Source organism: Aquila chrysaetos, chromosome 10 (genome assembly GCF_900496995.4).
Source record: "Aquila chrysaetos chrysaetos chromosome 10, bAquChr1.4, whole genome shotgun sequence".
NCBI lineage: Eukaryota > Metazoa > Chordata > Aves > Accipitriformes > Accipitridae > Aquila > Aquila chrysaetos.
Genome location: NC_044013.1, coordinates 17,837,322 through 17,865,097, shown reverse-complemented (window position 1 = coordinate 17,865,097; position 27,776 = coordinate 17,837,322). Strand labels below are relative to the sequence as shown.

At 39.0% G+C, this 27,776-nt stretch overlaps 1 protein-coding gene across 1 annotated transcript; it reads right to left on the bottom strand.

The window, feature by feature from the left end:
- Nucleotides 1-14: 14 nt before the first annotated feature.
- Nucleotides 15-27,776, bottom strand: PCOLCE2 (procollagen C-endopeptidase enhancer 2). Its single transcript, XM_030028961.2, has 9 exons — nucleotides 27,476-27,776; nucleotides 26,372-26,480; nucleotides 18,198-18,453; nucleotides 16,354-16,478; nucleotides 13,108-13,244; nucleotides 8,181-8,335; nucleotides 4,343-4,426; nucleotides 2,168-2,335; nucleotides 15-542 (listed from the first exon to the last, which is right to left on the bottom strand). Exons 1-9 carry the CDS (start codon nucleotides 27,577-27,579, stop codon nucleotides 412-414), a joined length of 1,269 nt encoding a protein of 422 aa, XP_029884821.1. The 5' UTR covers nucleotides 27,580-27,776; the 3' UTR covers nucleotides 15-411.

The window sequence follows — 27,776 nt, the reverse complement described above, 5'->3', positions numbered from 1 at the left end:
TTTATTAAGCACAGATAATAATGCAGAAATCCATGTAATAAAACAACTTTAGAGAAAAAGCTAAGTTAAAATGAGTTATTATAAATATTGCACTTAGAATTCTTATTTTACATACACGACTCCTTAAAAAATTGGACAGTTATAAATTAACAGCTTCCAAGTAATTGGAATTTGGTATGTTTGAGACCAGATGGTTGGGCTGCAAATCTTCGGCTTTAAGACTTCGGAGGATCTGTTCTTGTCTTGTACATGTAATGGATACCACTTCGTGCCAGGGTGTGCTTAGGTGGATGGGGGGAAGAAAGGGTGAGCATGGTCTTAGTGTTGACAGTCAGTTGTATTTTCATGACTTATACTAAGTGAAAATTATTCTTCAAGAGAGATGATAGAATGCAGCTGCAGAGTTTAGTTTTAACATGTTTTGTTTTTCAAGGCATTTAGGATCTTTGAGTTCTTAGTCTTAAAACTCATGACAAAGCTGTTGGGAAAGACTTTGCCTCTGCCATCTTCTTCTACCTGGCCCATGATGATGTAGTTTAAACCTACAAAGGAGAGCATGAGATTACAAGACAGAAATCCGGGATGTGATTTGGTAAGTATAGTTTTTTATTTGCGGTCTCTACTCATTTGCACTCTGTTACCAATGCCTTCAAAAGTTTTTTTCTTTCTACCTAAAGCATATACTTCCTTACCCATCTTTGCCATGCTTGTTACGCAATAAAGTACAGTTATGTAAAAATCAAGTAGATATATAGCGAAGTATCTACTACATAATTAAATATATAGGAGATACTTATTAAATGTAGACTGTCAAATGAGTCTGGAAGACATTAGAAGTGCAGTCTAAACACTGGACAACTTAGCTACTAACACCCAAAGTGGAATGTGTCTCATCATTTTGAATATTTTCTCATTTCCTCAGCTTGTAGGATAATGCACTTAAGTCTTTTCATTCCCTTTTCCTCCCCCAAAGACATAAACATTTTCTAGATATATAGAGAGGCATTCAGGCAAGCAAGGTGACTTAATGTGTGATGAGCCCTGGCTTTGGAGAAATGAGATGGATTTGCGTATTCTTATGGCTTAGAAGGGTTAGAAGTTTGTAAGACCTTAGGCTGGAAGGAGTGGTATTACAGGGGTATAAGCAGAAAAATTTAGATATTATGTAATGGCTACTAAATAATTCATGGTGATTTAGGACAAGAAACAGAAGTGTGTGCTTTGGAGCCAGCGGTCTGCCTAAAAGGAGACAATGTGTTCCACCAAGGATATTATTATGTCTTCCAGACAGATGTCTGATTTCCAGAGAACTAAAGGTAAAAGCAAAAGCTTGTTTCTGACAAAGATTTTTCACTTTGGTACTACCCATTTTGAATTAATATGCTTAACATTCAGGATACTACTGATATTTATCAGGGGGATTTGATGCTTATTAAATTATTTTGACTGCTTCCTGCTATGGTTCCATTTATGTTCTCCTGTTCTACCTGTTTACTCAGGAGGCAGAGGAAAACTGTTTTATTTTTCACTTAGTTACTCCAGTGAAAAATAGTCTCAGTATTTCTTACAATGCCATACAGGTAGCCCTTGTTACATGTAACTGGAAATTATCTTGGCTGATCTCTGTATAATACTGTTTTAAGATAGCTATAGAAATACTGTCTGTTTGCAGATACAGTGGGCTTAATACTACTAGTATTTCTACAGTAAAGATGTAAATACGGGAGAGAAGTAACAGGGAAACATGTTGATTTTTGCCATTTGCTGTGATGTACTGCTCTTCTACGTGTAGCATGCTGTTGTTTTTCCCTTCTAAATAACTGTATGAAAACTAGCTCCAAAATACATATATGTAAAAACAAAATCTAACTGAGCTTCATTTGAGAGAACCCAATCAGATTTTACTTTTTATCATGTGGGTTTAAAAAAAAAAAGTTTTCTAACTCCTTCAATCTAAATGAGTGTAATCGTTTTTAATTAAAACTGAAAAATGCAATATAAACCTGGATAACTAGTTATTCTTATTTTAAATTGATTATAATATTAGTTGCTGATTATAGTAACAGTTACTGTAATTTTACTGATTTTTGTGGTTGTATTTCAAATAGCACTTTTCAAAACTGTTGTCTTTTATAAACACACAAAGCAGTTATTTTTGTGTACTTACCTCTTCTGACGAGAGGACACTGCTTACATACAACAATAATCCTGGCACTCATACTCTTGCCAGCTTGTTGAATTGCTAAATTTCCCTCCTTATATACATTAATGATTGATACTGTTGCATGCAGACTGCCAGCCCGCGTTATTGCTGTGATTACAGTTCCAGTTATTACTAGAAGAAAAGACATTTGACACATTTTTATTACTTTTTAGACATAAATTTTGAGGCATTGTAAAAACTGAGTAAGTATATTAGTCCATAATAAGGAAACAAACAATACCAGAAACAGTTACTAAAAACGTGGGTGTCACCTGTAATAGATAACTCACTACTGATAAATTTTGGTGGCACCAAATACAAAACTGTTCCTAGAACATATCAGTGTCTTGCAAGCTCAGTTCTAGGTTTTGATAATTTCAATTAAAAGTACAACTTGATACTACTTTTAATGACTAATTTTAAAACAGTGGAAAAGTTGAATTGAAAACATTCTAGCCAAAGCCTGAATTCCCAGCTCTCTGACACTCTCAAATGAGTAGCAGGGAATAGTTAATGCCTGAGGAGCTAGATTTTGATCTGTCTGAGGCCTGACACTGATAGGAATTTGCCACTTTCAGTTAAATTTAGACTACAGATTAGACCATCATATCTCCCAAAGACCTCTCAGATACCATTTTTTTCCTAGGATGACTAGATTAATTTGTAGGCCATCTTTATTTATCAAAAGGGAATGGTAAATGGTATTAACAATTTTTTATTGTCAGATCACCTTTTGTAAATAAGCTATGCTATCCTAGGATCAACCAGATCTTCAGTTATCAAGTAGGTGCAGCCAGATTTATTTTACAAATCTGCATAATCCACATTTTGGGTTAGGTGTTTGTAAATTTGTGCATTATCTTCCTTTAATCCAGAGCTTTTCATTAAATAGGAATGTTCAAGTTCAAGCAAAAAAGAACTGTGGATGTTAAAATGCTGGGTATTGCAGTTATATTTCTAGAAACAATACAAAGGAAATGCACGGTGAAAGAGAAATAGCTATTTTCTAAATTCATAAAGTCAGCAAATTAAATCATATTCTACAAACAGCACACTTTCTGTTCTTACCTTAGGATACACTTGCATTCACAGTAGCATATAAAATATTCTTACTCTTACTCCTGCCACGGAACAGACTGAAAAGTTTCAAGTATTTGACAAAAGGTGAGAGAGGAGAATGTGATTTACTACCCTCATGCTAAAGGAAGAAGAACAAGTTTTATATAGTGTCATTTACTGTGAACCACAAGAGCTGAGGTGTGGTCAGTAAGAGGAGACCTTTGGGGTTTTTTTCCTACCTGCTTCTTTTGGTCTTGGGCCAGCCTATAGTGGTTGCAAATTAAAACAGGCTGGTGGTCAAGAGTGGTAAGGGGTCATGCTGCAGTGGCTCCGTTCTGCTTTAGGGTACAGCCACAGCCCTCAACTGTTTTTCTAGCAAAATGATGCAAAGCTGCCCCCACAGTCCTGAAACAGCAGATTTCCTCAAATCTCATGGGATTAGCTATAGAGTTAGATTAAAACAAACAAACAAAAGGGGAGGGGGGGAAGTTGTCCCATCAGATTTTTAGGCGTGTTATAGGGGATTAAAAATGCTTCCAGGATTAATATGGGAAAATACTCTGAGACATAACTGAATAAATCAGCAGTGACAATGCCATCCAGATATACAGCAGACATAATTTTTCCTGAGTGATTTGTGTCCCTGTACAGAAAGCAGTGCTTGTAAACTTCCATGCCTTCTAATTTCTTTTAAAAATATTTTGGAAGTCTATAAACTGAATTGTGGAATAGTCAGCAGGTACAGCATAAAATGTGTATTGGCTGGTTACAGACAAATGATATGACACTATAGTAATTGAATCAATACTTTCCTGTAGGAGGTTGTCTTACATTGTCATTTGCTTTTCAGATTGAGAAAGCATGTTTGTTTCAGACATATGTGCAGTGCCTATTTCGCAATATCTCCAAGAATGTATTGAGTGAAACACAGATACTAATGTCAGATACACACATAAGATAGTGTAAAAGTATAGCCTATATATTAATGATAACTCAGAACTACATCTGGTAAAATTCCTATGAGTCTAAACACACGGTGCCAAGTGAATAATTAAAAATAAACAAACTTTGCTTGCTTACCGAAGTTGCTTGAACAGTAATTGCTTTCGAGAGTCCCACTCCTCTTACACTTTTGCTGGCACAAGGCAACTGTAGGTTTCACAACTTTTTGAAGAGCAATAAGTAAATTGAAATTGAAATGAGGTATTTGATGCAAATGCAAAGCACTATGTTTAAAATAAGAAGAAAGATTACTAATCCTGATGTATGCAGTGATCTGGTATTGCAAGGGATGAACACCACAGTAACAATATTCCTTTTCTCTGCCATTACCTCCAGTCATCACCTTTTCACATGTGTCTCGGCTACATATCTCTTCTAGTGACCTCATAGAATGGGATGTTACAGAAAATTTACATTTGTTTGCAGTGTGATCTTAAGTATGCAACTTATTTAGTGTTGTTGGCTGTTGCCATACAGCCTTAGCAGTACACTTAAAGTATCATAACATTATATTACAGAAACACTTCAGAGGGAGAGGGTGGCCTTTTATCTGAAATTACTGTACTGTGATAGAAGAGATCAGAGTTCAAATTCCTGACTTTTTTTCTAAATTTTTCACATAGCTTCCTGACATGTAGTACTGTGTATTTTTTATCGATGACATTTTGAAACACAGCATAATGTTTGAAGTATCTAATATTAGGGATTGACATTTCCTTTCTGAAGTTGAATGCTTTGTTTATAAACAAGTTAATTTTTTTCCTCCTTGGGTGAATATTAATAGTCTCTATTAATAGTTTACTCAGCTAACCCTTTCTATGTAATGTGTAGGGATGCAGTATTTTTAAGGCTTTTATGTCCTTTTCAAATTTGTTTGGAATTGGTCAATGATGTCATAATTATGGGAAACATGGAGCTGAGATGGACAGATTAAAAAAACCAAACCCCCTACATAACCCTAATTTCCAAGAAAAACTAAATTAGTTATGACGAATTTCTTTGCGTTTTTTTAACTTCTTTAGAGTGGAGAGTTTTGCAGAAGTTTTATTCAGCCTATACTTCCTGAAAAAGAACTTCTGACTAATTTTCCAATCAGTAATTTATACTTGTACTTTGTTTTAATTGAGTGAATTGATTCTTTTTATAATTTTCCAAGTTTCTGAGATTCAACTGAAGGGTATTAAAATTACTTTGTCTTCAGTGTTACACCCATGACTGTTAGAAGATCTGCATACTCATTGTTTTGCCTTTCAAATCCAAAGTTTAAAAATTGGACCCCATATTTTTTGTTGATTTTGGGTTCATTGGGTTTTTGGGGGGTTTTGGGGGGGGGGGGTTCAGTCTTCTCATGATCGGTATTCAATCATGAGAATTGAATGATCATGAGATGAGAGGCTGGACTCTTTAGAAAGTTAAATGCCTTCCACAAGGAGAAGTGTTCTGAAGAGCAAGTTACTGTGTCTATGGAGGCATATCTATTCATATTCTACATGATGTAGCCTCAGCCCTGCAGTCAGATCTACACGGTGATGGGAGTGAAACTCCCACTGCCATCACTTCCATTGCCTTGATGTGTCTGCATAGTTCTTTCCTACCAGTGTGCATTTCTAAAAATATTTTTAATTATATGCTGAGTTGCTTTTTATAAAGTTCTTCTGTGTAGAACACAATGTCGCAATAATACACTATATTCAGCTCCTAGAACTTTAAACTAAATGATAAGTTTTCAAATTATTGTTTCAAATTACAGTTAGCGCTTGGCAGGGTGCCATGCCACTTAATCAGTTTTTCTGTCTCAGTGTCAGTTGCTAGGTCAGGCAAGTACCTCCTATCCCAATGCTACATGCAGCACAAGAAAAACTAAGAATTTAATGTTCCTTGAGTCTTTCAATTCAGTGTCTTTAGTAGGAAGATAAGAAATGTAGCAGGTAGATGAGTCACAGGTGCATGCCAGTATGGTAGCTGCCAAAAATTTATTGAGGTGCTCTGATTTTTCTCAATTTAAAATGGGGATTATGCATTACAAAATACTCTTGTTTGGTCCTCCCAGGGTTTTTTCTAGTGCTAACACTTTTGAGTTTTACTTTTGAGTTCAGTAAATTTTGGTTGGTGACTTACTTCGCTATGATTTGTCAGTAGAGGCTGCCTATTGCTTGTATAGACAATTAATGTATTTTAGTAAAATATGAATTGGAGAAGAACTGAATTAAAAGTTTAGTTGCCTACCATTTTGCATGTACCCATATTGACAGACAAATGCATGACTTGATCCAATGAAATAAGAAAATCTATTACTTAATCATATGTATTGGATTAATCTTCATTACTTTTATTAATGTATTGTACAGCATTTATTTATTTCTTCAAGTACTAATATTTTTATGTAAGATAGAGACTGAGGTAATTCTTGAAAGTGCCTACTAAAGTTAAGTATTTTATTAATGCCTGGAGTTCTGTGCACGTTTGAACAGGTCTGATTTGCAAGATAATAAGCTAAGTCTGTTTGAACTGGACACTTCTGAATGCAAATGACTGATCAGAAATTTAACTAAACTGTAGAGGTTTGGTGTGCTTTGGTTTGTTTTTAAGATCAGAAATGCCTACACCATGCATAACTGATCAGACACACTTGTTTTTGTCTTCCTGACAAGTCCTTTTGAACACCTTTCCTCTGTTGTCCTCTCTCAGATTACTTTACATTGGTTTTATTTTCTAACACTGATGTTGTCATAAAAATTGATTTGGAATTCATTAGTAAAGTACACCTTTTTTGCCTGTGCACACACAAACAGCTCACAGAGCAAAACTCAGTGGCGAAACCCTGAACACAAATGCAGCGTGAGATACCTGACAGCCTGGATTAGTTGAGACCAAGTGTTTGAACTACCAACTTCGTTAAGAAGTGCTTTATGGTGAAGAACAACTGAATTATTTATTACTAGAGTAGCAGTCACATCAGAATGATTTCCAGGTCACTATGATTTCATTTTTATAATGTTTATTTTCATCTATTTTAAATACCTTTCATTATCGGTGTTTAAGCACCACAGCTTCTTGGTCTCCTGCTGACAGGCCATTGCTGTCCTGACTTTTGATGCATTTTAAGTACAAATCAGGTTATGTGTTGCAAAAACATCATAAATAATTTGGTTTTCTGCTATAACTGTATCTTAAATCTCTCACATTCAGGTTATAGAAATTGTAAGAATTTATCCCTTCAGTATCTCAGTAATGAGGTAGTTTTGGCAATACCTTCAGAGAAATCCTCCTCTGATCTTTCATATATGCTGTCTAGTCTTAAATATAAAAGGAAACTTATTTTTAGTGTGACATATTTCTTTATAAGTTCCAATCCCTGGGTTTTTTTTTTAAATAAAAAGAATTCTAGGAGAATGTCATATTGACAGGATGTTGACAGAATCTGAAGAGGGCTCAGGTGGCTTCCATACCAATTTTGCTTGATCTTAATAACTATATGAAGAAAAATATGGTCAGATTTGTACATATTAACTTGTTTAGAAGAAAGAGCTCCTTTAAATAAAACTATTTCCTGAAATATTTAGAACTACTTACACAAAATAACTTTGCTTATCCATTCTTCTATGGCATTTGCTAGCTAACTGTCAAAAATTGACAAGAGACAGGAAAATTCTCTCAGCTGGAGCAAGTTACTGTTACACTGAACTCTAGCCTGGGTAGATTTCCTTTTAATAATGTTAAGTAGATTCTTCCTTGAATATATTAAGATACTCCTTTGAGTATATTAATTTTAATTCATTCCCTCAACATTTGAAATACTAACAAATCATAAAACTGTAATTTTTAATATACTTTCTATTACATTTTCCCATAACCTTCTCCTCATCCCGGAATAATTTATTTTTCTAAGAAATAAAATAAAGCCAGTAAAACTTACTTGAGGTAGCAGGGACTGTTGTGGTAGTAGGCAGAACTGTAGTTGTGGGTAACTTTTTTGGCCTAAATCTATAATGGCCAATAAAACCATCAGCTGTTAAGCTTAAATCAGACAAAAACTGAATAAGCAACTCATTTCTCTCAGACAGAATAGGCCTAAAATAGAAAAAAAAAAAAAAAAATCCGTTGTTTTGAATGTCAAAGCCAAAAAGCATTAATAGCATTCTTCTTACAAAAGAAAGAGCGCTTCACTTTAATTATTGGTTTGAATGCAGTATCTGCCCCCAGACTAATACTGAAATACATGTTTCTTTGCTGGTGTGTTGGACACTGGTGTTTTGAGTGTGAAACTCATTCTGATGAATCATCTAAACCTCTGATTCCTGAAGGTTATGTCAATATGAGTATCTTTAAATTCTTCTGTGTGACTTCATTGTAGACTTCACTTCCATGGAATGGAAGGGGCTAGATTAACACAGTGGGAAAATATATTGAAAAAATCCTCAGTATGTAGCAGAGGTAAGTAAATGTGGTTTTTTAAATTTGTTTTTAATGAAAAACATATTACACATTTGGAAGGCCTTAAGAAATGAATTCAGTGTTGGATTCTGTAATTTTTCAACAAAAACACTAAAAATAAAATGTTTTGGGTTATTATTTCTGTGGGGTCAGTTTTTGTCAATGATCGGATTTTTCATTACCAAGGCCTTGAAGAGCTAATGGAGTTATTTTCTTAGGATTTGAAATGTCATGAACAAGCATTGTTCAGTGTATTAGTTTTCAGTTCATAAACCGCATAGTACCTTCTGCGACACTGACTGCCTCTGGATGCAGATGTAGTGCGATGAGACTTCATTCAAGACTGTTAGAGAAAATTGTACAGAATGCAAGTCTAGCCAAAGCAGCACTTCTCATTCTTTTGAGCTTTCCACAGTCCTTGTCTCAATATTAATCATTAGTAACACAGATTTTTCAAGCAAAAACATGGTTTTTGGAAAGAGAAAAAAAAAATAAATATAGAGTCAAAAGAATCTTGGTGGGGAGAGAGGAAAATAGAAAGTGGGTTTAAGATGTAGTTTTACTAAAATGACTGTTGTTTCTTCCCAGCAAGTCTGACAGAGGTCATGAGCAGTTTTTCAAAACATTTAATCAGGCCTTTGAAGTAAAAACTTCTGATCATCTCCCAGTTTTTTGGCAGGTGTTTCAGAAGTCAGTTTACTCTGATGGCTGAGTCCGACATAACCAAAAGTAAGTGCCTGGTTATCTGGAATTCTGTAGGTTTACAGATGCTGCTGTAGTTGCACAGATTACACTTTTCTTGCTGCAGTATGACACAGGCTGTGGATGTAGGAGGGCACTGATTATCAGCTGCCTGAGAGCTTTGTTCTGCTTCCTGAACACCAGGACTACAGCACCAAATCTGAAAAATCTGACCTAGTCTGTGTATCTTGTCTTTTTAAAAAAGGCTTTTTGTCTGAGAGGTGGGGGGGGGTTGAGTAATTATTTCTCCTAATAAATTGTGATTATTATGTATACCATTCATTTGTTTCACAGTAATTGTATTTACGAATCAGGTATGTAGTTACACTGTATGCTTGCTGGTCTGCAGTTGGATCTGAATTCATCTCTGCAACCACCAAATGAGTTCAAGGTATCCACTTTACTCATACTTCTGATGTATACTGTTTCTGTTACAGAATGCCATGTTACATTATCTGTATCTGCTGGTTAATGAGTTCCACCTTGCATAATTACTGTGTCAGAAACGCAACTAATATTCTATAGAAGCCTTGCTTCACAATTCAGTTTACATACTGTGATTTCTGGTTCTTTTACAACACTGGTCTTGTCCTTACTGTTTTTCTGAACCCAGCAGATAAATTATGATGAGAATTCTGCAGAGCTACTGGAAAATCCCCAAGAGCCATACTTTCCCCCTTTCACTGGATATAGAACCTGCCTATACACAACTTTGCAAGGGAAAGTGACTGTGTTCAAGCTCGATATTGGACTTCTGGTTAGGAAGCAATGCTATCCTAAAATTGGCTTTCAGGACACTTCTAACATTCTGTAACAGGAAATCTCATCTCTAAGCTATGTGGCCTGGCTCTGAGCCCAGTATTCTGCCCTTATTTGCCTGTTGCACAAAGTCCATACTAAAATGTCTATATTTTGAAGTCCACTAGGGTCTGGCAGACCAATTTACAGCTTTGACATGCTGTGGAGATAAATGATGAGCCACAGTTGAGAGGTGGTTTAGGAAGCTACTCCTGGTTGCTTCTCAGGGCTAACTGGCACTTCTTCCTTTTGCACTGCCTTGTCAGCCAAGACCAGATCCTGACAGTGCAAAACATACTTGCACAGCTGGGCTAGGTTTTAGCTGGAAAGAGGCGGTTAAGTCCCAGGGACTGGAGGCCACCAGCCTCATCTGTAAGGGGTGTTGTTCACTGTTGCCTTTTGAGAACCAAGGGAAGGACAAGATCTTATGGAGTTCAGTTCTTACCTCAGTTGGAAAAGGTCTGAAATGTCACAACTTGCATATAGACTGAATCAAACTAGACTCTAATCATGCTTCTGGCTTAAACTCTGTTCAATTAGGAAGCAAGTCCATTTGCTCCAGTGCTTTGGGTCTGACTTGTGTATAACAAAACACCCATGGCAGGAACTGAAGGTATTTGTACAGAACATCAGTAGTGAAGTGTTTCTAATATGAGATTCTGTTAGGTTTGGGTTGGTTGTTTGTTTTCCAGTATCTTGAAGGTAAATACCTTACTGTTCTGCAGCAACAGTGGAGTTGTAAGGGATGGATCTGATAAGTCACAAGGAGGTTCTCATGCTATGCTCATCAATGGAATACCTGTCTAACTGGTGACAAAGTATTAAGTAACATAAGGTCTGTCATCTGCTGGTTGCTTTTTTTTATTCTGTCTAAAGAAAAAGGAGTGTTTGCAATAGAATTCCTTTTGGGAGGGTGTTTTTACTTCAGATGATGGTGATTTGTTATCAAATATATACAGATGCTTACAACATTCAGGTCAAAGAAACATATCACCCATTTGGAGACCCATTCAGTCCACCTGCAGTCACTCCAAGTGCCACAGCACTGTAAGGCAACAATTCATCGTAGTTTCCAGGTAAAGCTCTAAGCTATAAAGTATGAAGTCACTTTGCTATGAATACATGTGAGGCAAAAATGGAAAAATTCTGAATGTCATTTGGCAAAGAGGTGGAACTGAATGTCCAAGATTACTGACCTACCTCCTTGCCTTGAGGACTCAATACTAACTCTGCCTTGCAGAATCTCCCTCCATCTCAAAGCCTTTGGGTTGGAGACAATATGGAAAGATAGTTTACTTTTGCTAGTGAAGTTTTTCGTGAAAACAAGGAAGTGATTATGTGTATAACTACAGCTAGAATTTAGCCTCTTGCATCATTTTAGTGGCCTGAATGACCTAGCACTTAAAGAACAACTTCACCCATAAGACTCTCTGTTATCAGTATCTTTTTATAGAGCAGCTTTTTTAACTTTACTACAAGAAGGGGGCCTGAAAATAAATGTTTTTGTGTAGAAAGTTTCAAATTGAGAAAAAAAAAAAGAAGGAAAAAAGAAATGTGTAACTCAAGACCAAAAGCTTAAGGTGGCTGAAGGAAACTGAAGTTAATATATTTCAGGTGCAGCCCTACCCTTAATTAAATTCTTGCCAACTTTCTAATAAATTTCCATAGGCCTAAGCTTACTCTATTTCTAGCACTGTCATGCTATTGCATAGCTGCTGCATGGAGAAGAAAAATCTTTAAAAAGACTTTTTAAAACATCCTACAGAATGTCTGCCTCCCCTCTTGTCTCCTGAGGGTATACTACATAACCTGAAAAAACCCAATCAAACAAAACCACAAAAAAACCTCACAGTAAATCTCAGTCTAGCAAGCTATGCTTAGAAAGACTGAGGCATGCACCTCCTCCCCCTGTACCACAATTAGTTGCCACTTCTAAGATGCAAGTCTAGTCACACTCCTCCACGTATTTTTTTTTTTTTTTAATAGCTTGTATTTTTTTAAACAAAATGCATCATCTTCATCTTCTAAAGCTACTCAGCTTTAAGAAGCATCATGGAAGAGTAAGAATGGGAAAGGAGAGCTAAAAATTACTAGCCTCACCCAAAAACCTACACTTTGGGGGGGAATAATTATGATCCACTATTGCTAGACCTGATTATATCATTGCAGTGCCACTGGCTGGGTTGGGGGTGATTTTTGGGGGTGGGAGGCTTGGGGGGATGGGTTGGTTTTTGGGGCATAGGTCAGTTGGGGGTTGGGGGGGGTGTTGAGGGGGTTTGGGGGCAGAAATTTGATAGCAAAGCCTTCTGTGCTACCCAGCACACTCAGGAAAGCAGTCTGTGCCATGAGAGAATGTGCCCCGGCACAGATGGGAAGAGATGGTGAGCAGCGATGCAAGGAGCAGCCAGGGACCCAGCAGAAGGGAAGTGGCTGAGGGGGAAATGAGTGAGATAAAATGAGTAACAAGCCAAGGGACTGGAGAGTCCAGCTGGATCCTTGTACTTCAGTATCTATAATCAAAACACACATACTAAGTGATGTTAGTGTTCAGCTACCATTAATATTGGTATTATACCAATATCAATAGCATTAGCATTAATATTGGTGTTATTAGACAGTGCTCTAATGAGGCCTGAGGGACAGGGCAGAACACATGTTGGAACCAGGGCTCGTTGGGGATGGAGAGAGAAAAAGGAAAGACCTAGGGAGAGACAAGACAGTAAGCAACTCCTGGAATTTCAACTGAAGGTACAAAAAGTCATATTTAATTTAAAAAATAATAAAAGCCTTTCAGAAGCCTAGTACAGAACTGTTAGCAAAATGACACATAGTGGTAGTGAAATTCTTCATAATTTAAGAAAGTTACTTACGCTGGTGGACTGTCTCCGCAGTACTTCCCAATTCTTTTAGCATCATTGATTTCCCCACCATTAAACACTGCAACATAGTCGTATCTGCAGTAGTTGTCTCTCTCCACATCAAACTTCTCGAACTTTAACTCTATTAGCTGCAGGGAAAGTGTAAATAACTAATTAAGGTTCTGATATGCAGAATTTTTTAGTGCTTCTTATAGTAAGTGACCTCTTCATATGAAGTACTAACTGATTTTTCTTTCCATAAAGGAACAGTCCTTAATCCACTTAATTGTGCAGTAAAGTATTATAAATCCACGTGACTTCTCTCCAGTAAATAGTTCAACATATGACTCTAATCTTCTATAAAATATTTTGTTCTCAAATATATGCAAGTAACCTCTGATAAAGTTATTTTTTCTGAGTGAATGGAAATGAGATTGTAGGTGTTAGGTGTTACGTTGCTTTTAAAATAACTGTAACAAATCTAAACCACAGAAAAGGGACTTTTAGTGTCATTGTATTGTTCAAGATATGCTAAAGAAAAAGTAAGGGCAAAGTTGATAAGAGCCATTTTACTGACTTCATTAAGAGCAGGGTTTGGATCGCTGTGGTTGCCAGTGCTGTGTTTACTTGATGCAGAAATAAAAAAGTCAGAAACAAAAATATTGATAGAAAGAAAATTAGTAAATAGTAAGACTAAAACCAAGAGAAAGTAAGTAGTTAAAGGAACTGTGTTTCCATACACAATTTCCATAAATGTTGGGGCTTTACAAGTCATAAGTAAGAACTAGTGTAACTCTGGTATTTCCAGTACTGATGCTATTATCTCCAATAGAACCTGTATTTATGGACTTTTCTACTTAAGAAAGAAAAGCAATGGACAAGAAAACAGAAATGGAATTCACTACTCTGAAACGAAGTCCTGTAATATGATTCTGTCAGTTGTGTGTAGCAAGGAAGGAAAATACAACATAACGGCACGATTGAAACAGAGGTAATACATGCATTTAGGTTGCTTCTTTATATGAAGCACAACAGTATTTAAAAAAATTTAAATAAAGTAGTACAAGTGAGGCTTGAATGACAACGCTGAATTGCGTTGATTGTAGATATGCAGGATTTGTCTTTAAAGGTCTATCTCAAACAAAGATGATATTAAATCTTTTGAGACAGTACGAAGAAAAAGGAGTCATTTGTACACTGCATACACTTTGATTTACTGACATAGTAAAAATGATCTTGTTCTACATTCATAGTAATGATAGCCTGTTATCACCTGATGTCTTAGTTTTGCCTGGATGTGCTTTTGCACTATTCAGATGCGTAAGGCATCATTTTGTTTCCCATAAAGTATGAGTAACCTAGGGGGACTTGGTTTCAGAGATGAGTAACAGGCTTGTTTCAAAAACCTTGTTGTTGTGATGAAAAAATGCACTTTAAATGGAAGTACCTATCTGAATAATAAGCTTGTGATCAAAAAAGATGGTATAGAGAGTAGTAATGCAACTGGGAGCAGAAATGCTAATTCTTCCATAGCACGCAAAACAGCAGGCCGTAATATCTACTTTACTATTGTTCCTAAGTTCACTTTGCACTAATAAAGAAGTATTTCATGATAGAATAGAAGCTCTTCACCATCATGAGAAGCTCCTCCATCTTCTGTAATAAATGAAGCAATTATTGGTTGATTTGTATTAGAAGCAAAAGAGTGCCTTGTTTTATTGCTCACATGCTTGTGAAAGGGAGGTAGGGACAACGGCACCTAAACTTTGGCAAGTGGAAGAGTGAACAGCTTTTCATGTGCACTTGAAGAGAGATGCTTATTCACTACTTCCTCAGAAGTGGCTTTTGTCACTGTCAAAATTCTGCCTCATTTGCATGCAAACAACCACTACTGCAGCACATGAAAAATATATATTCAGAAACTTGTAGATTTATGGCACAGGATCTTCTGAAGGCACAGGATATAATGCCCTTATTTTTATGCTTATATAGCCTTTCTTAAATCTTCTCTACAAGATCAGGAGAAGTTTTTTAGGCTTATCTTGAGATATTTGGAAAGAACCAAAGTAATCTGCAGTTTACGGATAAGGTTTTAAAAATCACTGCCTATCTATAGGATTGTTAAATGACCTGTATCTAGCAAGCAAGGAATGTGGATTAAAGAGGAGTACAGGAAGGACTAAGCTGACACGATGCTTCAGTTCAAGGGAGAAAATATCTTGGTAAATGGAAGAGTATGAAAGATCTGAAGAATATATTTATCTGGGGCAGCTTTTTTTATTTGGAGGATTATGGTCATGAGCAGAAGATTAAGAGGAAAGTTGTCTTTACATGTAGAGGAATTAAAAAAGCTGGATGTGGTTAAGAAAAGCAACCTACCAGACATGCTTGGCAACCAAAACGTTCAATCATTGTAGACTTCCTGCCAAGGTACAGAGCAGATGGCTCAGCAACAACCAGAAACTGTGAAGCTAGGATTGAGATGAGCCCTACAGTGTAGGGAACACACTTGTGTTTGCCATGTGTGGCAAATGGTGGCAAATGAGCCCTCTTGGTCTGCTGTCACATCTCTTCAGGTCTTAATGAAGTGGTAACATATGCTCTGACAGCATCTGGCTAATTAAGCAAGCATGTTATGAGATGGAGCCTTCAAAATATGAAATAAATAAAACTTTACGAAACATACATTGAAAATCCCTATGCAGGACACGTCTGAATATACTCCCTGTACTGTAAGCAGAATAAAATAATTTCTGCTTTTAATAAATTCAATCAGCTCTGCCTGGGTGCCTCAATAACAAACTGCAGCAACAGCGAAAATGCTACAAATGTTGTTAGACTTAAACCTAGCATTCGTCATCATCATATTTGGTCGCGAGATGCTCACCTCCCCTAATTTAATTTGCATGATGTTTTGTGAAATTAACAAAATCATCTTCAAAAAAATCTGTTTTAGCAGTCTCACCAGCCACAGATGCTTTAAAAAGTTTAATTTAGGGGAGCGTTATCAGTGCACAGAGGAGGACATACGATGTTGAGAAAGCACAGGAGTCACTGGAGTGAGCCACGTAACCCATGAGAGGAAGGCGGGTGTCACTGGAGCGTAGGTGTGCCTGCACGCACCCAACTTTACGTTTCAGCCAGACAGCAGTCTTACTGTCTCGGTGTGAGGCAGGCAGCGTGTTGTGCGAGCAGGCTGCGAATGAGGCGTTAGTCCTTGCAGGCAATGGAAGCGGGGCCGCGATGGCAGCGCCTTACCTGGTTCTTCGGGGCAACGATGTGCCAGGAGCAGGTGACTCCCGCCGGGTAGTCTCGCTCCGGCCAGTTGGGCGTTTGGAAGGACCCCGACGGCTTCTCCAGTCGTCCCCCACAGTACTGATCCCCTGCAAGTACAGCGTACCGTGCTGACCAGAGCGCAACAGGGGCGCGGGCAGCCCGTGCAATGTGCTTGTTTCACTGCAGGGCCCTCGGTGAGGGAGACGCGGCCGGTCCCAGCCGGTTCCGACTGCCTCTGCCACCGCCCCACCACGGGAGGTGGCTGAGCCCTTCGGCTCAGCTGGTGGCACCTCTGGGAAAACATATTTAATAAAGGGCAGAAAATGCCAGACGTAGACAAAGAGGGGGGGTAAAAAAAAAAGAGCGAGAGGTACTCCTGCAAACACTAGAGTCCGAGGAGGAGGAGCTGCAGGTGCTGGAGCAGCCATCCCCTCAGCCTGTGGGGGAGTTGTGCCGGGGCCGGTGGGCATTCCCAAAGGAACTGCAGCCCGTGGAGAGCCCATGACGGAGAGAGTTTTTCCCTCCATATCTCCTCCTCCCAGTCCCAAATTACAAAGCTACATCAGGTATGTAACCCTTATTTATAATATGATTACAAACCTTCTTTATTAAATTAAATCTTGCCACGTTACAGTTGTTTAATGTATCTTTCAAGAAGTTATCAATACAGGGATATAACTGGAAGGACTAATAAATTACTCATCACCTGCACTGCATCTGCCCAACAACCTGTCCAGTCCGGTATCATGCTGATAGCAAAAGCCTTGAAAAAGAGTCACTCAGCAGGGCAATACCACCTCCCTGTAACCTCCCAGCCTCTCACAGTTCATGGTCTTTCCAAGCACAAGGCAATGCCTTTATGTTTAATAAGACCCAACACGTTTTTCTTTCATATGTTTTTCTATTTGTTTTTAAACCAATGTAGAAATTCACAATCCACAATGTCCTCTGGCACAGCACTCCACCACTTAACAGCTCACTGAGAAAAATCATGCTCTCCTTTCCTTTGCAGCCACTTGCTCATCTGGTTTTTGTATTAGAAGAGGCAGTGACTGTGGTCCCCATTCACTTTCTCCATACCGGTCAAGAATTTAGAACCCTCTCCTACACTCCCCTTGACCTCTTCTTTTGCAGCATGAAGACGTCCATGCTGTGCAGCTGCTCTTTGTGTAGAAAATGTTCCTTAACTCTATCATCATAGTTGTTATCTCTGATTGCTTCTGATAGTTTTATCATATCCTGTTTTGAGATAGGAACATCAGAATGGCACACAGTATTCAAGACGTAGATGCATTATGGATTTATAGTGGTGTATTCGTTGTTGTTGTTGTTTGGTCTTTATTCCCTTTTCAAAAAATTGTTAAGTTTCTGTTTCTTTTTTTGATACCTATTGAGCACTGGATTGATGCTCAACTATTGTTTTCATAAATTATCTATTTCAAACGTACGATCTCATTCCTAAGCAGTAATAGTCAATTTGGAGCCCGTTGTACTGTACATAAAGTTAGGATGTTTTCCCCTTATTTGCAACATTTATCTATATTGAATTTCATCTGCCATTTTATTGACTAGCCGTTACTGTATTGCTACTATGTGCAGTTCTTCCACAACTCTTAACAATATTTAGACCTCCTCTTTACTACTTTGATTAACTATGATGGCTAAAGAGTTATACTTAGCTACTTGCTAAGCAAGATAATTAACGAATACATTGAAAAGCACAATCCCTAATATCTCTGGCATCACATCTTTTTAAGCATTAATGTGGCTCTCCATAGGGTTGTACAGTTGTATTTGTCTTCGACACATACATAATTGTTAATTACCTCTTTCATGTGGTTCTGCTGCAGAAAACTTCGCAATAAATCCGCTTCCAGCAGTATTTGCATCTGAAGTCATCTGCACCAACATTTTATTGCTGTTGGATACAAGGGCACCTGGTTTCACAGTACCACAGAACCTGCCGATGCGTTGTCCATTGGCATGGCCGTTGTATATATCCACAAAATCATATCGGCATAAGTTGTCACTTTCTAGGTCTAAATATCTGAAAGAAAGAACCACCACTTTTCCTTCTGGGACCTGCAGAGAGAGAGGGAGGGAAGGAGGGAGAGATGTGTCTTGAAGTGTGACTGACACTACATACCTATCTGATCACACCATTTGCATGAGTATTTTCATATCCTTTACTTCGCACCAGGTAAGCTCTTTTTGTCTACTATGCTCCAGGCAGAGTGGTTTTTAAAATCATATTGGATCAATCATAAAAACAAAGCTCTGGCCCCCTCTTGTTGCCATTATCTTCTTCCTGATCCACAGTATTGTCTAGCCAGGCTCATGTCGTTTATTATATACCATCACCGAGCAGTTCAGCTTGGCATGTTTCTCTTATTTTCTGCTGAAAGTATGCAATCAGCCATGCAGTTCCCTGTCACCAAGTAAGGTGAGGAGGATATGGTTTAATATGGTTTAAAAAAAAAAAAAAAAAAAAAGGAACAAGCAATTTACAATTTTGAGCAAATGAAATGGTCTCTCTTATCTTGCTGATTTGTGTCATAAAGTTTTATAGTTTGAAGAATTTTTTTATTTACTGACACACGACTTAGATTTATAAATAAAATGGGAAACTTTACGGTTAATGCTGTACAACCCTAATATTTAGTTATTTATAATATTAATATGGGTACATTTAGCTTGAAGGCTGCAGTGAAAGAATTATATTTGGAAAGAATATGTAAAACTATAAACGGAGAGTTCAAAAGAACCATTAGTGGGTGTCCTCAATACAGAAAAGAGTTTTGATTTCTGAAACATCTGAGGAAAGATAAGACAGGGCAAATCTTCTTACACATCTGCATCTGTAGACATTGCGAAAGAGGCAAGAGTACTGAGAAGGATGTAAATTAAGAGAACATAATAGTTTACAAGGAGGAGAACATTTCCTGGGATAGAGTTGCAAGCTTTTAGGAGAATAAGCAGCATACTGAGAAGTGAAAACTATTCTAACAAAGCACTCAATGCTATGTAACAGGACAGGAAGAAGGGAAACAGTATTTTAAAGTATAGCGGGACCCTAGACAGGCAGAGTATAATTATCTGCATTCAGTTCATAGCCCGGTAGAGTGGTTACCTATTAAAATAATTGCAGCTGTTCTATTTTACTGAGACATTGCTATTATTTTCTGCTTTAAATATATCACACACACTTAATATATCTGCATTAAGTCCATATTTAAGAGTTCAAGAATTTTTTCCTTCCTTAAGAGTGACTCATTTTAAAACACCAGTTTGAGAGAAACTACAACTAAACTGTTCCTATATGAAATTGTCAAACAGTGTTTTGATGTTGTGAGTTTCAACAGTTAAAAATGCCTTGCTCAGGTATAGATGGAAATGCTATAGATGGAAGTGACTACTTAACCCACAGAAGATACGAATACAGGCAGTAGCTGTAGTGAAAAATGTGCTGTAGATATGTTAAGATTACTCTTTCATGCGGCTGCTTTTATGTCCAGTGCTGATACTGATTCTGCAGCAGGAGAGACTTTTGCATGAGCTGTTTTCAACTGCCCAGGGCCCACGTACACACTGGCTGACCAGCCCCACTGCAGTTCCAATTGTTTGTTTCAGAGTATTTTCCTTTAAGTTCAAAGTTATCTCAAAAATGCATTCAGTTCCCCTGGGCTGACGTACATCACTACTACTACTACTACTACATCAAAACCACAAAACTCATCTAATCTTGCCCAGAAATTCCAAAGCACGATGACTATGTTTTAGAAAACTTTAAAACCAGATGTTAGGTTTAAAACTCATACTACTGAAGTGAGCAAGCCCTATAGCTGGTATCAGAAAATAACCCACATGTATATTTAGTCAGCATAAGGCCAGTACAGACACATGGTCATATTGTAAGATATTCTGTGAAAGCAATATGACTCCTTGAATCACTGCTCTCATAACTAAATCTCTTACTATTGCAGTCACTTGTCTTCTAGTCTGAACCACTAAGAAGCATTAAGACATGGTCATTTTAACAGAAAAAGGGCTAAAAGGAATTTGGTATTCCTGTCAGAAGACCTGAATGTTATTTATGGTTATACTACAAACTCTATGTGACCGGACAAATCAGTCAAAAAATGCTGGCTGTAAAGTTAGTCAGATAAAGTCAGATTTAGGCAGTTAAAGCAGCCTTTTTTCCCAGAAATACATATGTAAAATACATACGCTCTTTTGGGGTGGAACACTCATTATTCTTAAGTTTGTGCAACAGGATCCAAATGAGGTGACCTTTAAAGGTTATCATGTTTTAAAACACAGTGAGCTGTTATGCCTACAGTTAAGATTGTCCAACGTTTTCCGCTACAGTGTCTTGCAGCTTTGCTACAACTTACCCATCTTTAAGAAGTTTCCCCTTTTCCTTCCACGGTTTCTGAAAGTTGAGCAGAAGTTGCTCTATCATATTAGATTAAATACTTTTGTCAGTGCTTATGAGATTTTTCCCTACTTTCTCAGCTTGGAATTGCTTCTTTGAAGACACCTACTTCCTCCCAGAGTTTGAAGAAGGAAGTTGAAATGTGAGAGGTGGCTGGTTCTGGGGTAAGAAAAGGGGGTTTTTGCTGTCCTTGTAAGAAGTGCATTCAGATTTAGCCAAGTGGTTATCCCTCAGTAATGCTGATGGGTGCTCACTGACAGGTTTGTTCCACGAGCATATTGAACCAGCGCTGCTCTGCTCACACCAGCCTTAAGGCGCTCAGTCCTACCCCCAGGTATTCCATTCTCTCGCGCTGCCCCAGGTGGGGCATGGGGATCCAGGACGTGGGACTGACCTGCACTCAAGAGGGAGAGGACTCTGGCAAAGCAGCCAAACTCCGAACTGCCAGCCAACCATTCACTCAAGTCTTGGGTTTTCTGTTTCATGGTATAAGTAATTCTGGGCAGTGTTGTACGCTTCCTTCTCTCTCCACCACTGACCATGTTATACTGTACTACATTACATTATCTAACTATATTTTGTTACAGTTTTTAATTTCTCTAGCTTCTGCTAGTTCAGTCTACTTGATCTTGGTCAAGACTGTTCCCCACAGATGTACTGGGTTTCTAAATTTTGTTTCATGACAGTTTGTAAGAAAATGTGTAGGAAAAACTCAGCCACATGGTCACAAATGTTTAACAGGGAGCCTACTCCAGATTTTACTTGTCAGAATAATCCTTGCTCACATTTAGCTGAATTTGGGGAGCTAAGTCATTTACGGAAATGTGTGAACTGGGGCCCTTAATCACAGTCACTACTTCACTGCCATTACTTTATAAAATAATGTTATTGCTTATTAAAATAGTATTTGTCATTATTCACAAAAATAACAAATTTGTTCCAGCATGTTCGATCAATTAAAAGTTTGTGATCTGAGCAGATGACATTCAAGAGTGCAGAGGATGGTGGTTCCACATTCTGGCAGCAGCCGCTCCAGTTTGCAGCTACTCCCAAGGAATCCCACCCTAAACACAGGCATCTTAGCAAAACAATACTTTTCTTTCATTTCTACCATTTCCCTTTTTTAAATGTTGAAAACTAATGTGCTAAAATCTGTTAATGTTTATCCTAGAACATCTAAAATATTGCTCCATGAGAAACACAGGGGAGAAAGCAAAGGCCAGCATGACTCAGTATTGTTTACTTTGAGCCACATCCGAGCCTGATGCAGTAAGATGATGGGATACCTCAGAGGAATAATTGGAAGGAATTGCAGCTCTTTTCTAAAAAAAAAAAAAAAAAAAAGAAAAAAAAAAGAGGGAGGAGGGAGGAGTCAGAGGAAGAATATGTGATGCTTCCCCTGCAGGGTGTGCCTTATTTTTCTGTTTTATCCATCCAGCTGGTATCTTTCAATGACAGAGGCACTTCAGCTTCTGTCTCTCCTTGTCACACTGAAGATGACTGACCCATACTTGCCCTCTGCTTCCCTTCTTATTTTTAACTCTATGAACTTCTTTAGGATCAGAAATTAGGATGCTAAACTCATGTGAAGGATGGCTTACTCCTATTGAAAGCTAAAGGAAAATAGCACTCCCTGAATTTTTAGGGGGAGCTTTTCTAGACCGTAATTCTCTAAAATCATCCATGTAGATTATTAACCTCTTCAAAAGGGTGTGATTACTTTATATATACAACCCACCACAAAATAAGGTCTCTAGATTTTTTTGGTTATCATTCATTGCAGGTATTTCATATAATGTTAATCAAAGTTCACTTATATTTGAAGTAGTTACGCTATTTTTCTGTTGTTGTTCTGACTGAACACAAAGGCCTCTTCATCATTGTGCCACTCTCAGTTTCTGGGGAGGATTCCCAAACTGTCATACTTTTCAAAACTACTTGGTTTAGATTATTTGCTTCGAAAATAATCTTTTGGTGGGGAAAAACCCTTCAATGCCAACTTTCTGAGAAAATTTTTTGCCTTATTTTTAAACCGATATTGTATATGGGTTTAATATATTTTGGTATATGTTTAATACCAAAATGCTGATTTTATGTTTTGCCATAGCAGTCCTACGTAGACTTGAAAAATACATCAGCTACCTGCAAGCCAAACACATTATTTCTCTCTGCTGAGAATGAATGTGAAAGTTATTTGGAGTTGTTACAACCTGGGAAGAACCACAGTTCCTGCCTAGTCGCTTGTTCCCTAGCTCTATTCTCTCCAGCCACAAAGGAACAATTTTTTTAAAAAATTCGTATTAGCTTGCTCTCCCTGACAAAGGCACTAGATCCTGTTCAGCTATTTCTTTTCTGGCAATACAACCATGCGTAAAGATCTGTTCTGTACTGGAAGGGCAGTTTCACAATGATACGGGAAAATGAATGCTTAAAACAGAGAGAAAATGATTTAAAATATTTCACTCCCCCAGGGCAGATTCCTAACTCCTCTGATAAGTAAATTTTTCAAACCTTGCTTATTGTCAGCAAACCTGCTGGAACACAGCTCCTGAACCTATAAAAATATAACCTTACATAACTCTGACAGTCTTCAGTATTATTGTTGCACATAAAGTTGTTAGAGTTTTATGGGAACTACACAGTCTGCCAGAAAAACACAAGACAGCAGTCCAGATTCTTGGACTACGTGACACATTTATGTGAGGTGATGGCCAAGAAGGATTACAGAGTATTAAAAGTAAATGTATATGACATATTTTAGATAAAGCTACATACATTACTATAGGAAAGGAAATAGCTGTACAAATGACTTCTTAGCAAAGCCAGCTAAAAGCTGCTGGGTAGTCTGCCAAGGTTGTAATATAACGACAAGCATGTGCTGAACACTTCTTAGAGCTCTTAGAATAGAGAAGCTGTTTTCTTTAGCCAGCTGAAAAAGTCCCAGTCTCTTGAAATAACAGAACCGTAATTGAGTTAGAGAGACTCTTCTAGCTTTAGCAAACCAGTTGGAAGGATTTCAGCTGATACCTGAATGCTACATTGCTTTATCTGTATTACCCATAACGTTTTCTAAACCTATTTTCTTCTAAAGAATGAATTAGCTGTCACTCTGCCTCTCTGTGGATTTCTTCTATAGATGATGAGATCCTGTAGTTGAGGAAACAACAGCTTCATGCTTATTGTGACCCAGATGCAAACTGAATCAATGTCTCTTCCAGTCTTGCAGACTTGTCAGATCCTGCATTAGGCAGAGTGTTTTCAGGAAGGTGTTCACAGCCCTTGGCTAAAATGGACAGGCAAAAAGTCTTAGTCACCTTCTAAGACCAGATGCTAAATGAGGAAGCTTAACAGTAACTACAGCGTATTTCTTCATGGCAGTGTAACTGGCTTCCTTACTTGGGCGCTATTGCAAGCTATTCTGAGCCTCAGCAGTATCTGGTGAAAGGACTTTGTTGTTTAAATTCAGGCTAACCAGACCCTTGAGTGTACCACTTTCCCTCAGTTTGGTAAATCATCCTCTTTTTAAAGAGGGTGCAGTCTTAGCCTTGCAAGTTTTGTAGTCCTTGCCTTCCCTACATCCTTCCTGCGCATCCAAAAGACAGGGTGTTCTACACAGTTGATGGAGAAAAAAAAAATCAGCTTGGCTTAGTGAACAATGCTGTCTAATAGGGGTTAAATGAGGTGGGGGCACAAGAAAGCCTGGACTGCTACAGTTGTGCAGCCCTTCTCTGGGTTTGGGTGAGCTACAGAGAACAGGTATGCGGCAGTTGAAGAGCAGGAGTAAATGGCAGCACAGCAGGAAAGTGGGAGTCAGGATGATCCAGGACAATCAGGAAATGCCAGAAGCCATCGAGTTCCTCCCATGGTCAGTAAAGCCCGAGTGCAGACACAGCTCTGCTACAGCTTTGTGGTAATGCTTCTCAAAATGTCCAGGCTAACCTGGATGCTCACATCTTGTTGGCAACAGCCACATTAAGTCTGCAATGAAACCACTCGGTATGGGCTTTTTAAATACAATCAATTGTTCTCTTCTCCCTCTACCCCCAATATATGATGAAGGGCAGATCCATGGGATGCTTCAGTAAATGCTTCTTCAGTGCTGCCTCCATTTGTAACCCAAATTTTTTGATGGTAAAAACTTTTTGCTGTTGTAATCAAAATTATTATTCCCCTCCGGATTCAATTTTGAACTTTTGAAGATCTAATACTGAGTTATATTGGTAAACTAACTTTGGAGTTTTTTTCCCTTTTATTTAAGGCATGTGTGTGTGATTCCAAATGCAACTTGCATCTGCTCTTCAGATTGTAAGGTGGGCCATGCTAATTGCGGTAATCTCAGCTCCTTGACAGCAGGAAGCAAGTTTATTTATGAGGATACGCTGTATTTCACATCATACTTATGATAAAGTCAGTCACAGATTAAAGGTAACCTCTAATGTGTCCCTAATAATAATGCAACATAAAGGTGCGGAAAGCGACTGTTGCGGCTTCACTGGTATCCTTCAGATAAAATTATTAAAATTACATCATTTGTTTGGTACGAGAGTCGTTTTAACTGAACACTGTAAACAGATCAATGTCTCCTGCTTTGCGTCAGCATCTCTATAGTCGCAGGACACAATTATCCTCTGACATCCTGTTCTACTGCCAAAACCTAGCCTGTAACGCAGTCTTTGAACTGAAGTTGTGTTTAGCGATCCCATCAATGCACAGACTAATTTTTTTTTTTGTGCTTTCTTATACTTCTTTTTTTCTGCAAAGCCCATATTCTGGGCCTGAATGTCAGAAGAGTTCTTAGTGAAATGGGCGTAAAAAATGGAGAGGAAATTTGGTGGGCAATTTTGGAGGGCTTAATTTGTGCAGATGTGAGGAAAAGTAATCATTCATTCAAATCCCCTTCTCTGAGTCTGTGAATAAGGCCACATCCAGCACTGCAGTGTTTAGTCCTAGTTGTTTAATGGCATTTGCTGTCCATGAATACGACGTCTCTGCCCTACAGTCTCATTTCAGCATCAAAATATCAATCGTACCACATGCTTTCGTACGGTCATTTGTCAATGTAACACCACTTTCCTATTGCTTTGTCAGCTTGCTGTATGACATACCCCAGACATCCTGGGTGGCAGAACACTGTTATTAGCACACTACAAGCAAACCTGCCTGATTTTTTTGGTTTTGTTTGAAACTTTTTCTATGTCTTCTTGCCAACGAATTTTGATTTTCATTATCTATACCTCAAAGCTCTACTTTAATCCATTTGATCTAACTAACTATTGCCTTCTGCAGTGACTGGAAAGGTAGATGTTTGCTTTCAAGTGGGTTAGTTTAAAACAATTAGAGGTGTACCTATGGTAGTCAATGAAAATTTGACATTAGGCAAGGTCAGTTCTATTTCAGCCACTACTATCATATTACAGCAACCCTAAAAAGCTCCAGAGAGTTGAGCTGCTCTGAGTTACTGAGTTCATTGTTGCACATATGGTATCCGATACAAAACACTGGCATTCACAACACATAGCTCTTCATTGTCTTCAGCACTGATTTTGTGATATTAAAAATTCTTACTGTGATTTTCCAAGTACATTTGCTGTTTGGAGGGTAGACTCCAGGAAATCCTTCACTCCCAATAAACCCTGACTCTCCAGATACAACTCCTCCACATGTAAATGTAGGCCTGAGAATAACAGGAAAAATAGTGCTTAATTTTTAAATAGATTTCATTTATTCTTTGTGTAGTAGTAAAGAGGCATGGACTGTCTTAAAAACACAGCTTAAATACTTAAAAACATTGCTAACTTTAAACATACGTTTCATTACTTACATAATTTCACTATGGGCATAGAATGTGCAATTTAACACGCTGACTTTACGTGTAGAGAAAATTAACTACTTGGACCATAATTCTGGGTTTACACAGACTGTTATCCTTCCCTCCTTTTATAATTCGTAAGATGGAAGGTGTGGTGGTGTGATACATCATTGCAAATTGCTATTATAATAAAAAAGATATTAAAAAGTCATTAGTAATGACTTTTTATAGTCTATGGAATAGTAGTTAAAATAGCACAGCAATAAAACCAGCTTTTAATTCCTTTCTTTTCCGCCCTGACATGCTTTGAATTCAGGTATTTTAATCAAGCAAGCCGCTTCGGAAGTTTTCCCTCCCCCAGGACCATCACCCGCCACGCGTGCCAGTCCTGCCGCCCTAGCCTGGCGACGAATCAGTCCTACGTCCCGATTTTGCCCGTGCGAAGACGTTCGGGGCGAACGAGGTCAGGTCTCGGCCGCGCTGCGCGGACACGCGGGGAGCCCTGGAACACCCCTGCGCGGAGCCACGGCGTTACCGCTGAGGACACGAGGGTGAGCGAGCGCCCTGCCGAGCTTTAGATAGCGGCACGTCGGGTCTGTCGCAGCGTTGCGTTATACTGTCTTACACGGGACGTTGCACGGGGCTGCTCTCGCAGCGGCCTGTCCCCCTGGAAAAAAGCCCCTCTCCGCGCCCTCCCTTTGAAGCGGTAACGGGCAACGGAACCCCCGCGGGTGCTGCCCGGGGGCAGCGGAGGCGCCCGCGCACCCCACGGACGCGCGGTGAGCACCGCTCCGGCGGGGCGGGGCGGGGCGGGGCGGGGCGGGGGCGCGCGCAGCCGGGCGCGGGGAGACGCGCGGTACCTGTGCGGCGGGGCTGCGGGGCGCGCCGCCGACGCCAGCAGCAGCGGCAGCAGCAGCGGCAGCAGCAGCAGCAGCAGCAGCGGCCGCGGGGCGGCGGGCGGCATCTCCGGGCGGCGGCTGGGGCAGGGCTGGGGCTGCGGAGCCGCTCCTCCGGCTGCCGCCTGCTCCTCCCGTGTGCGCCGGGGCCGGGGGAGGAGGCAAAGGCTTCCGCGGCCCTCCGCCCCCGGGGCAGGGCACGGCAGGGCCGGGCCGGGCAGAGCCGCCCGCCTTCTCTCCCTCCCTCCCTTTCTCCCTCCGTGGG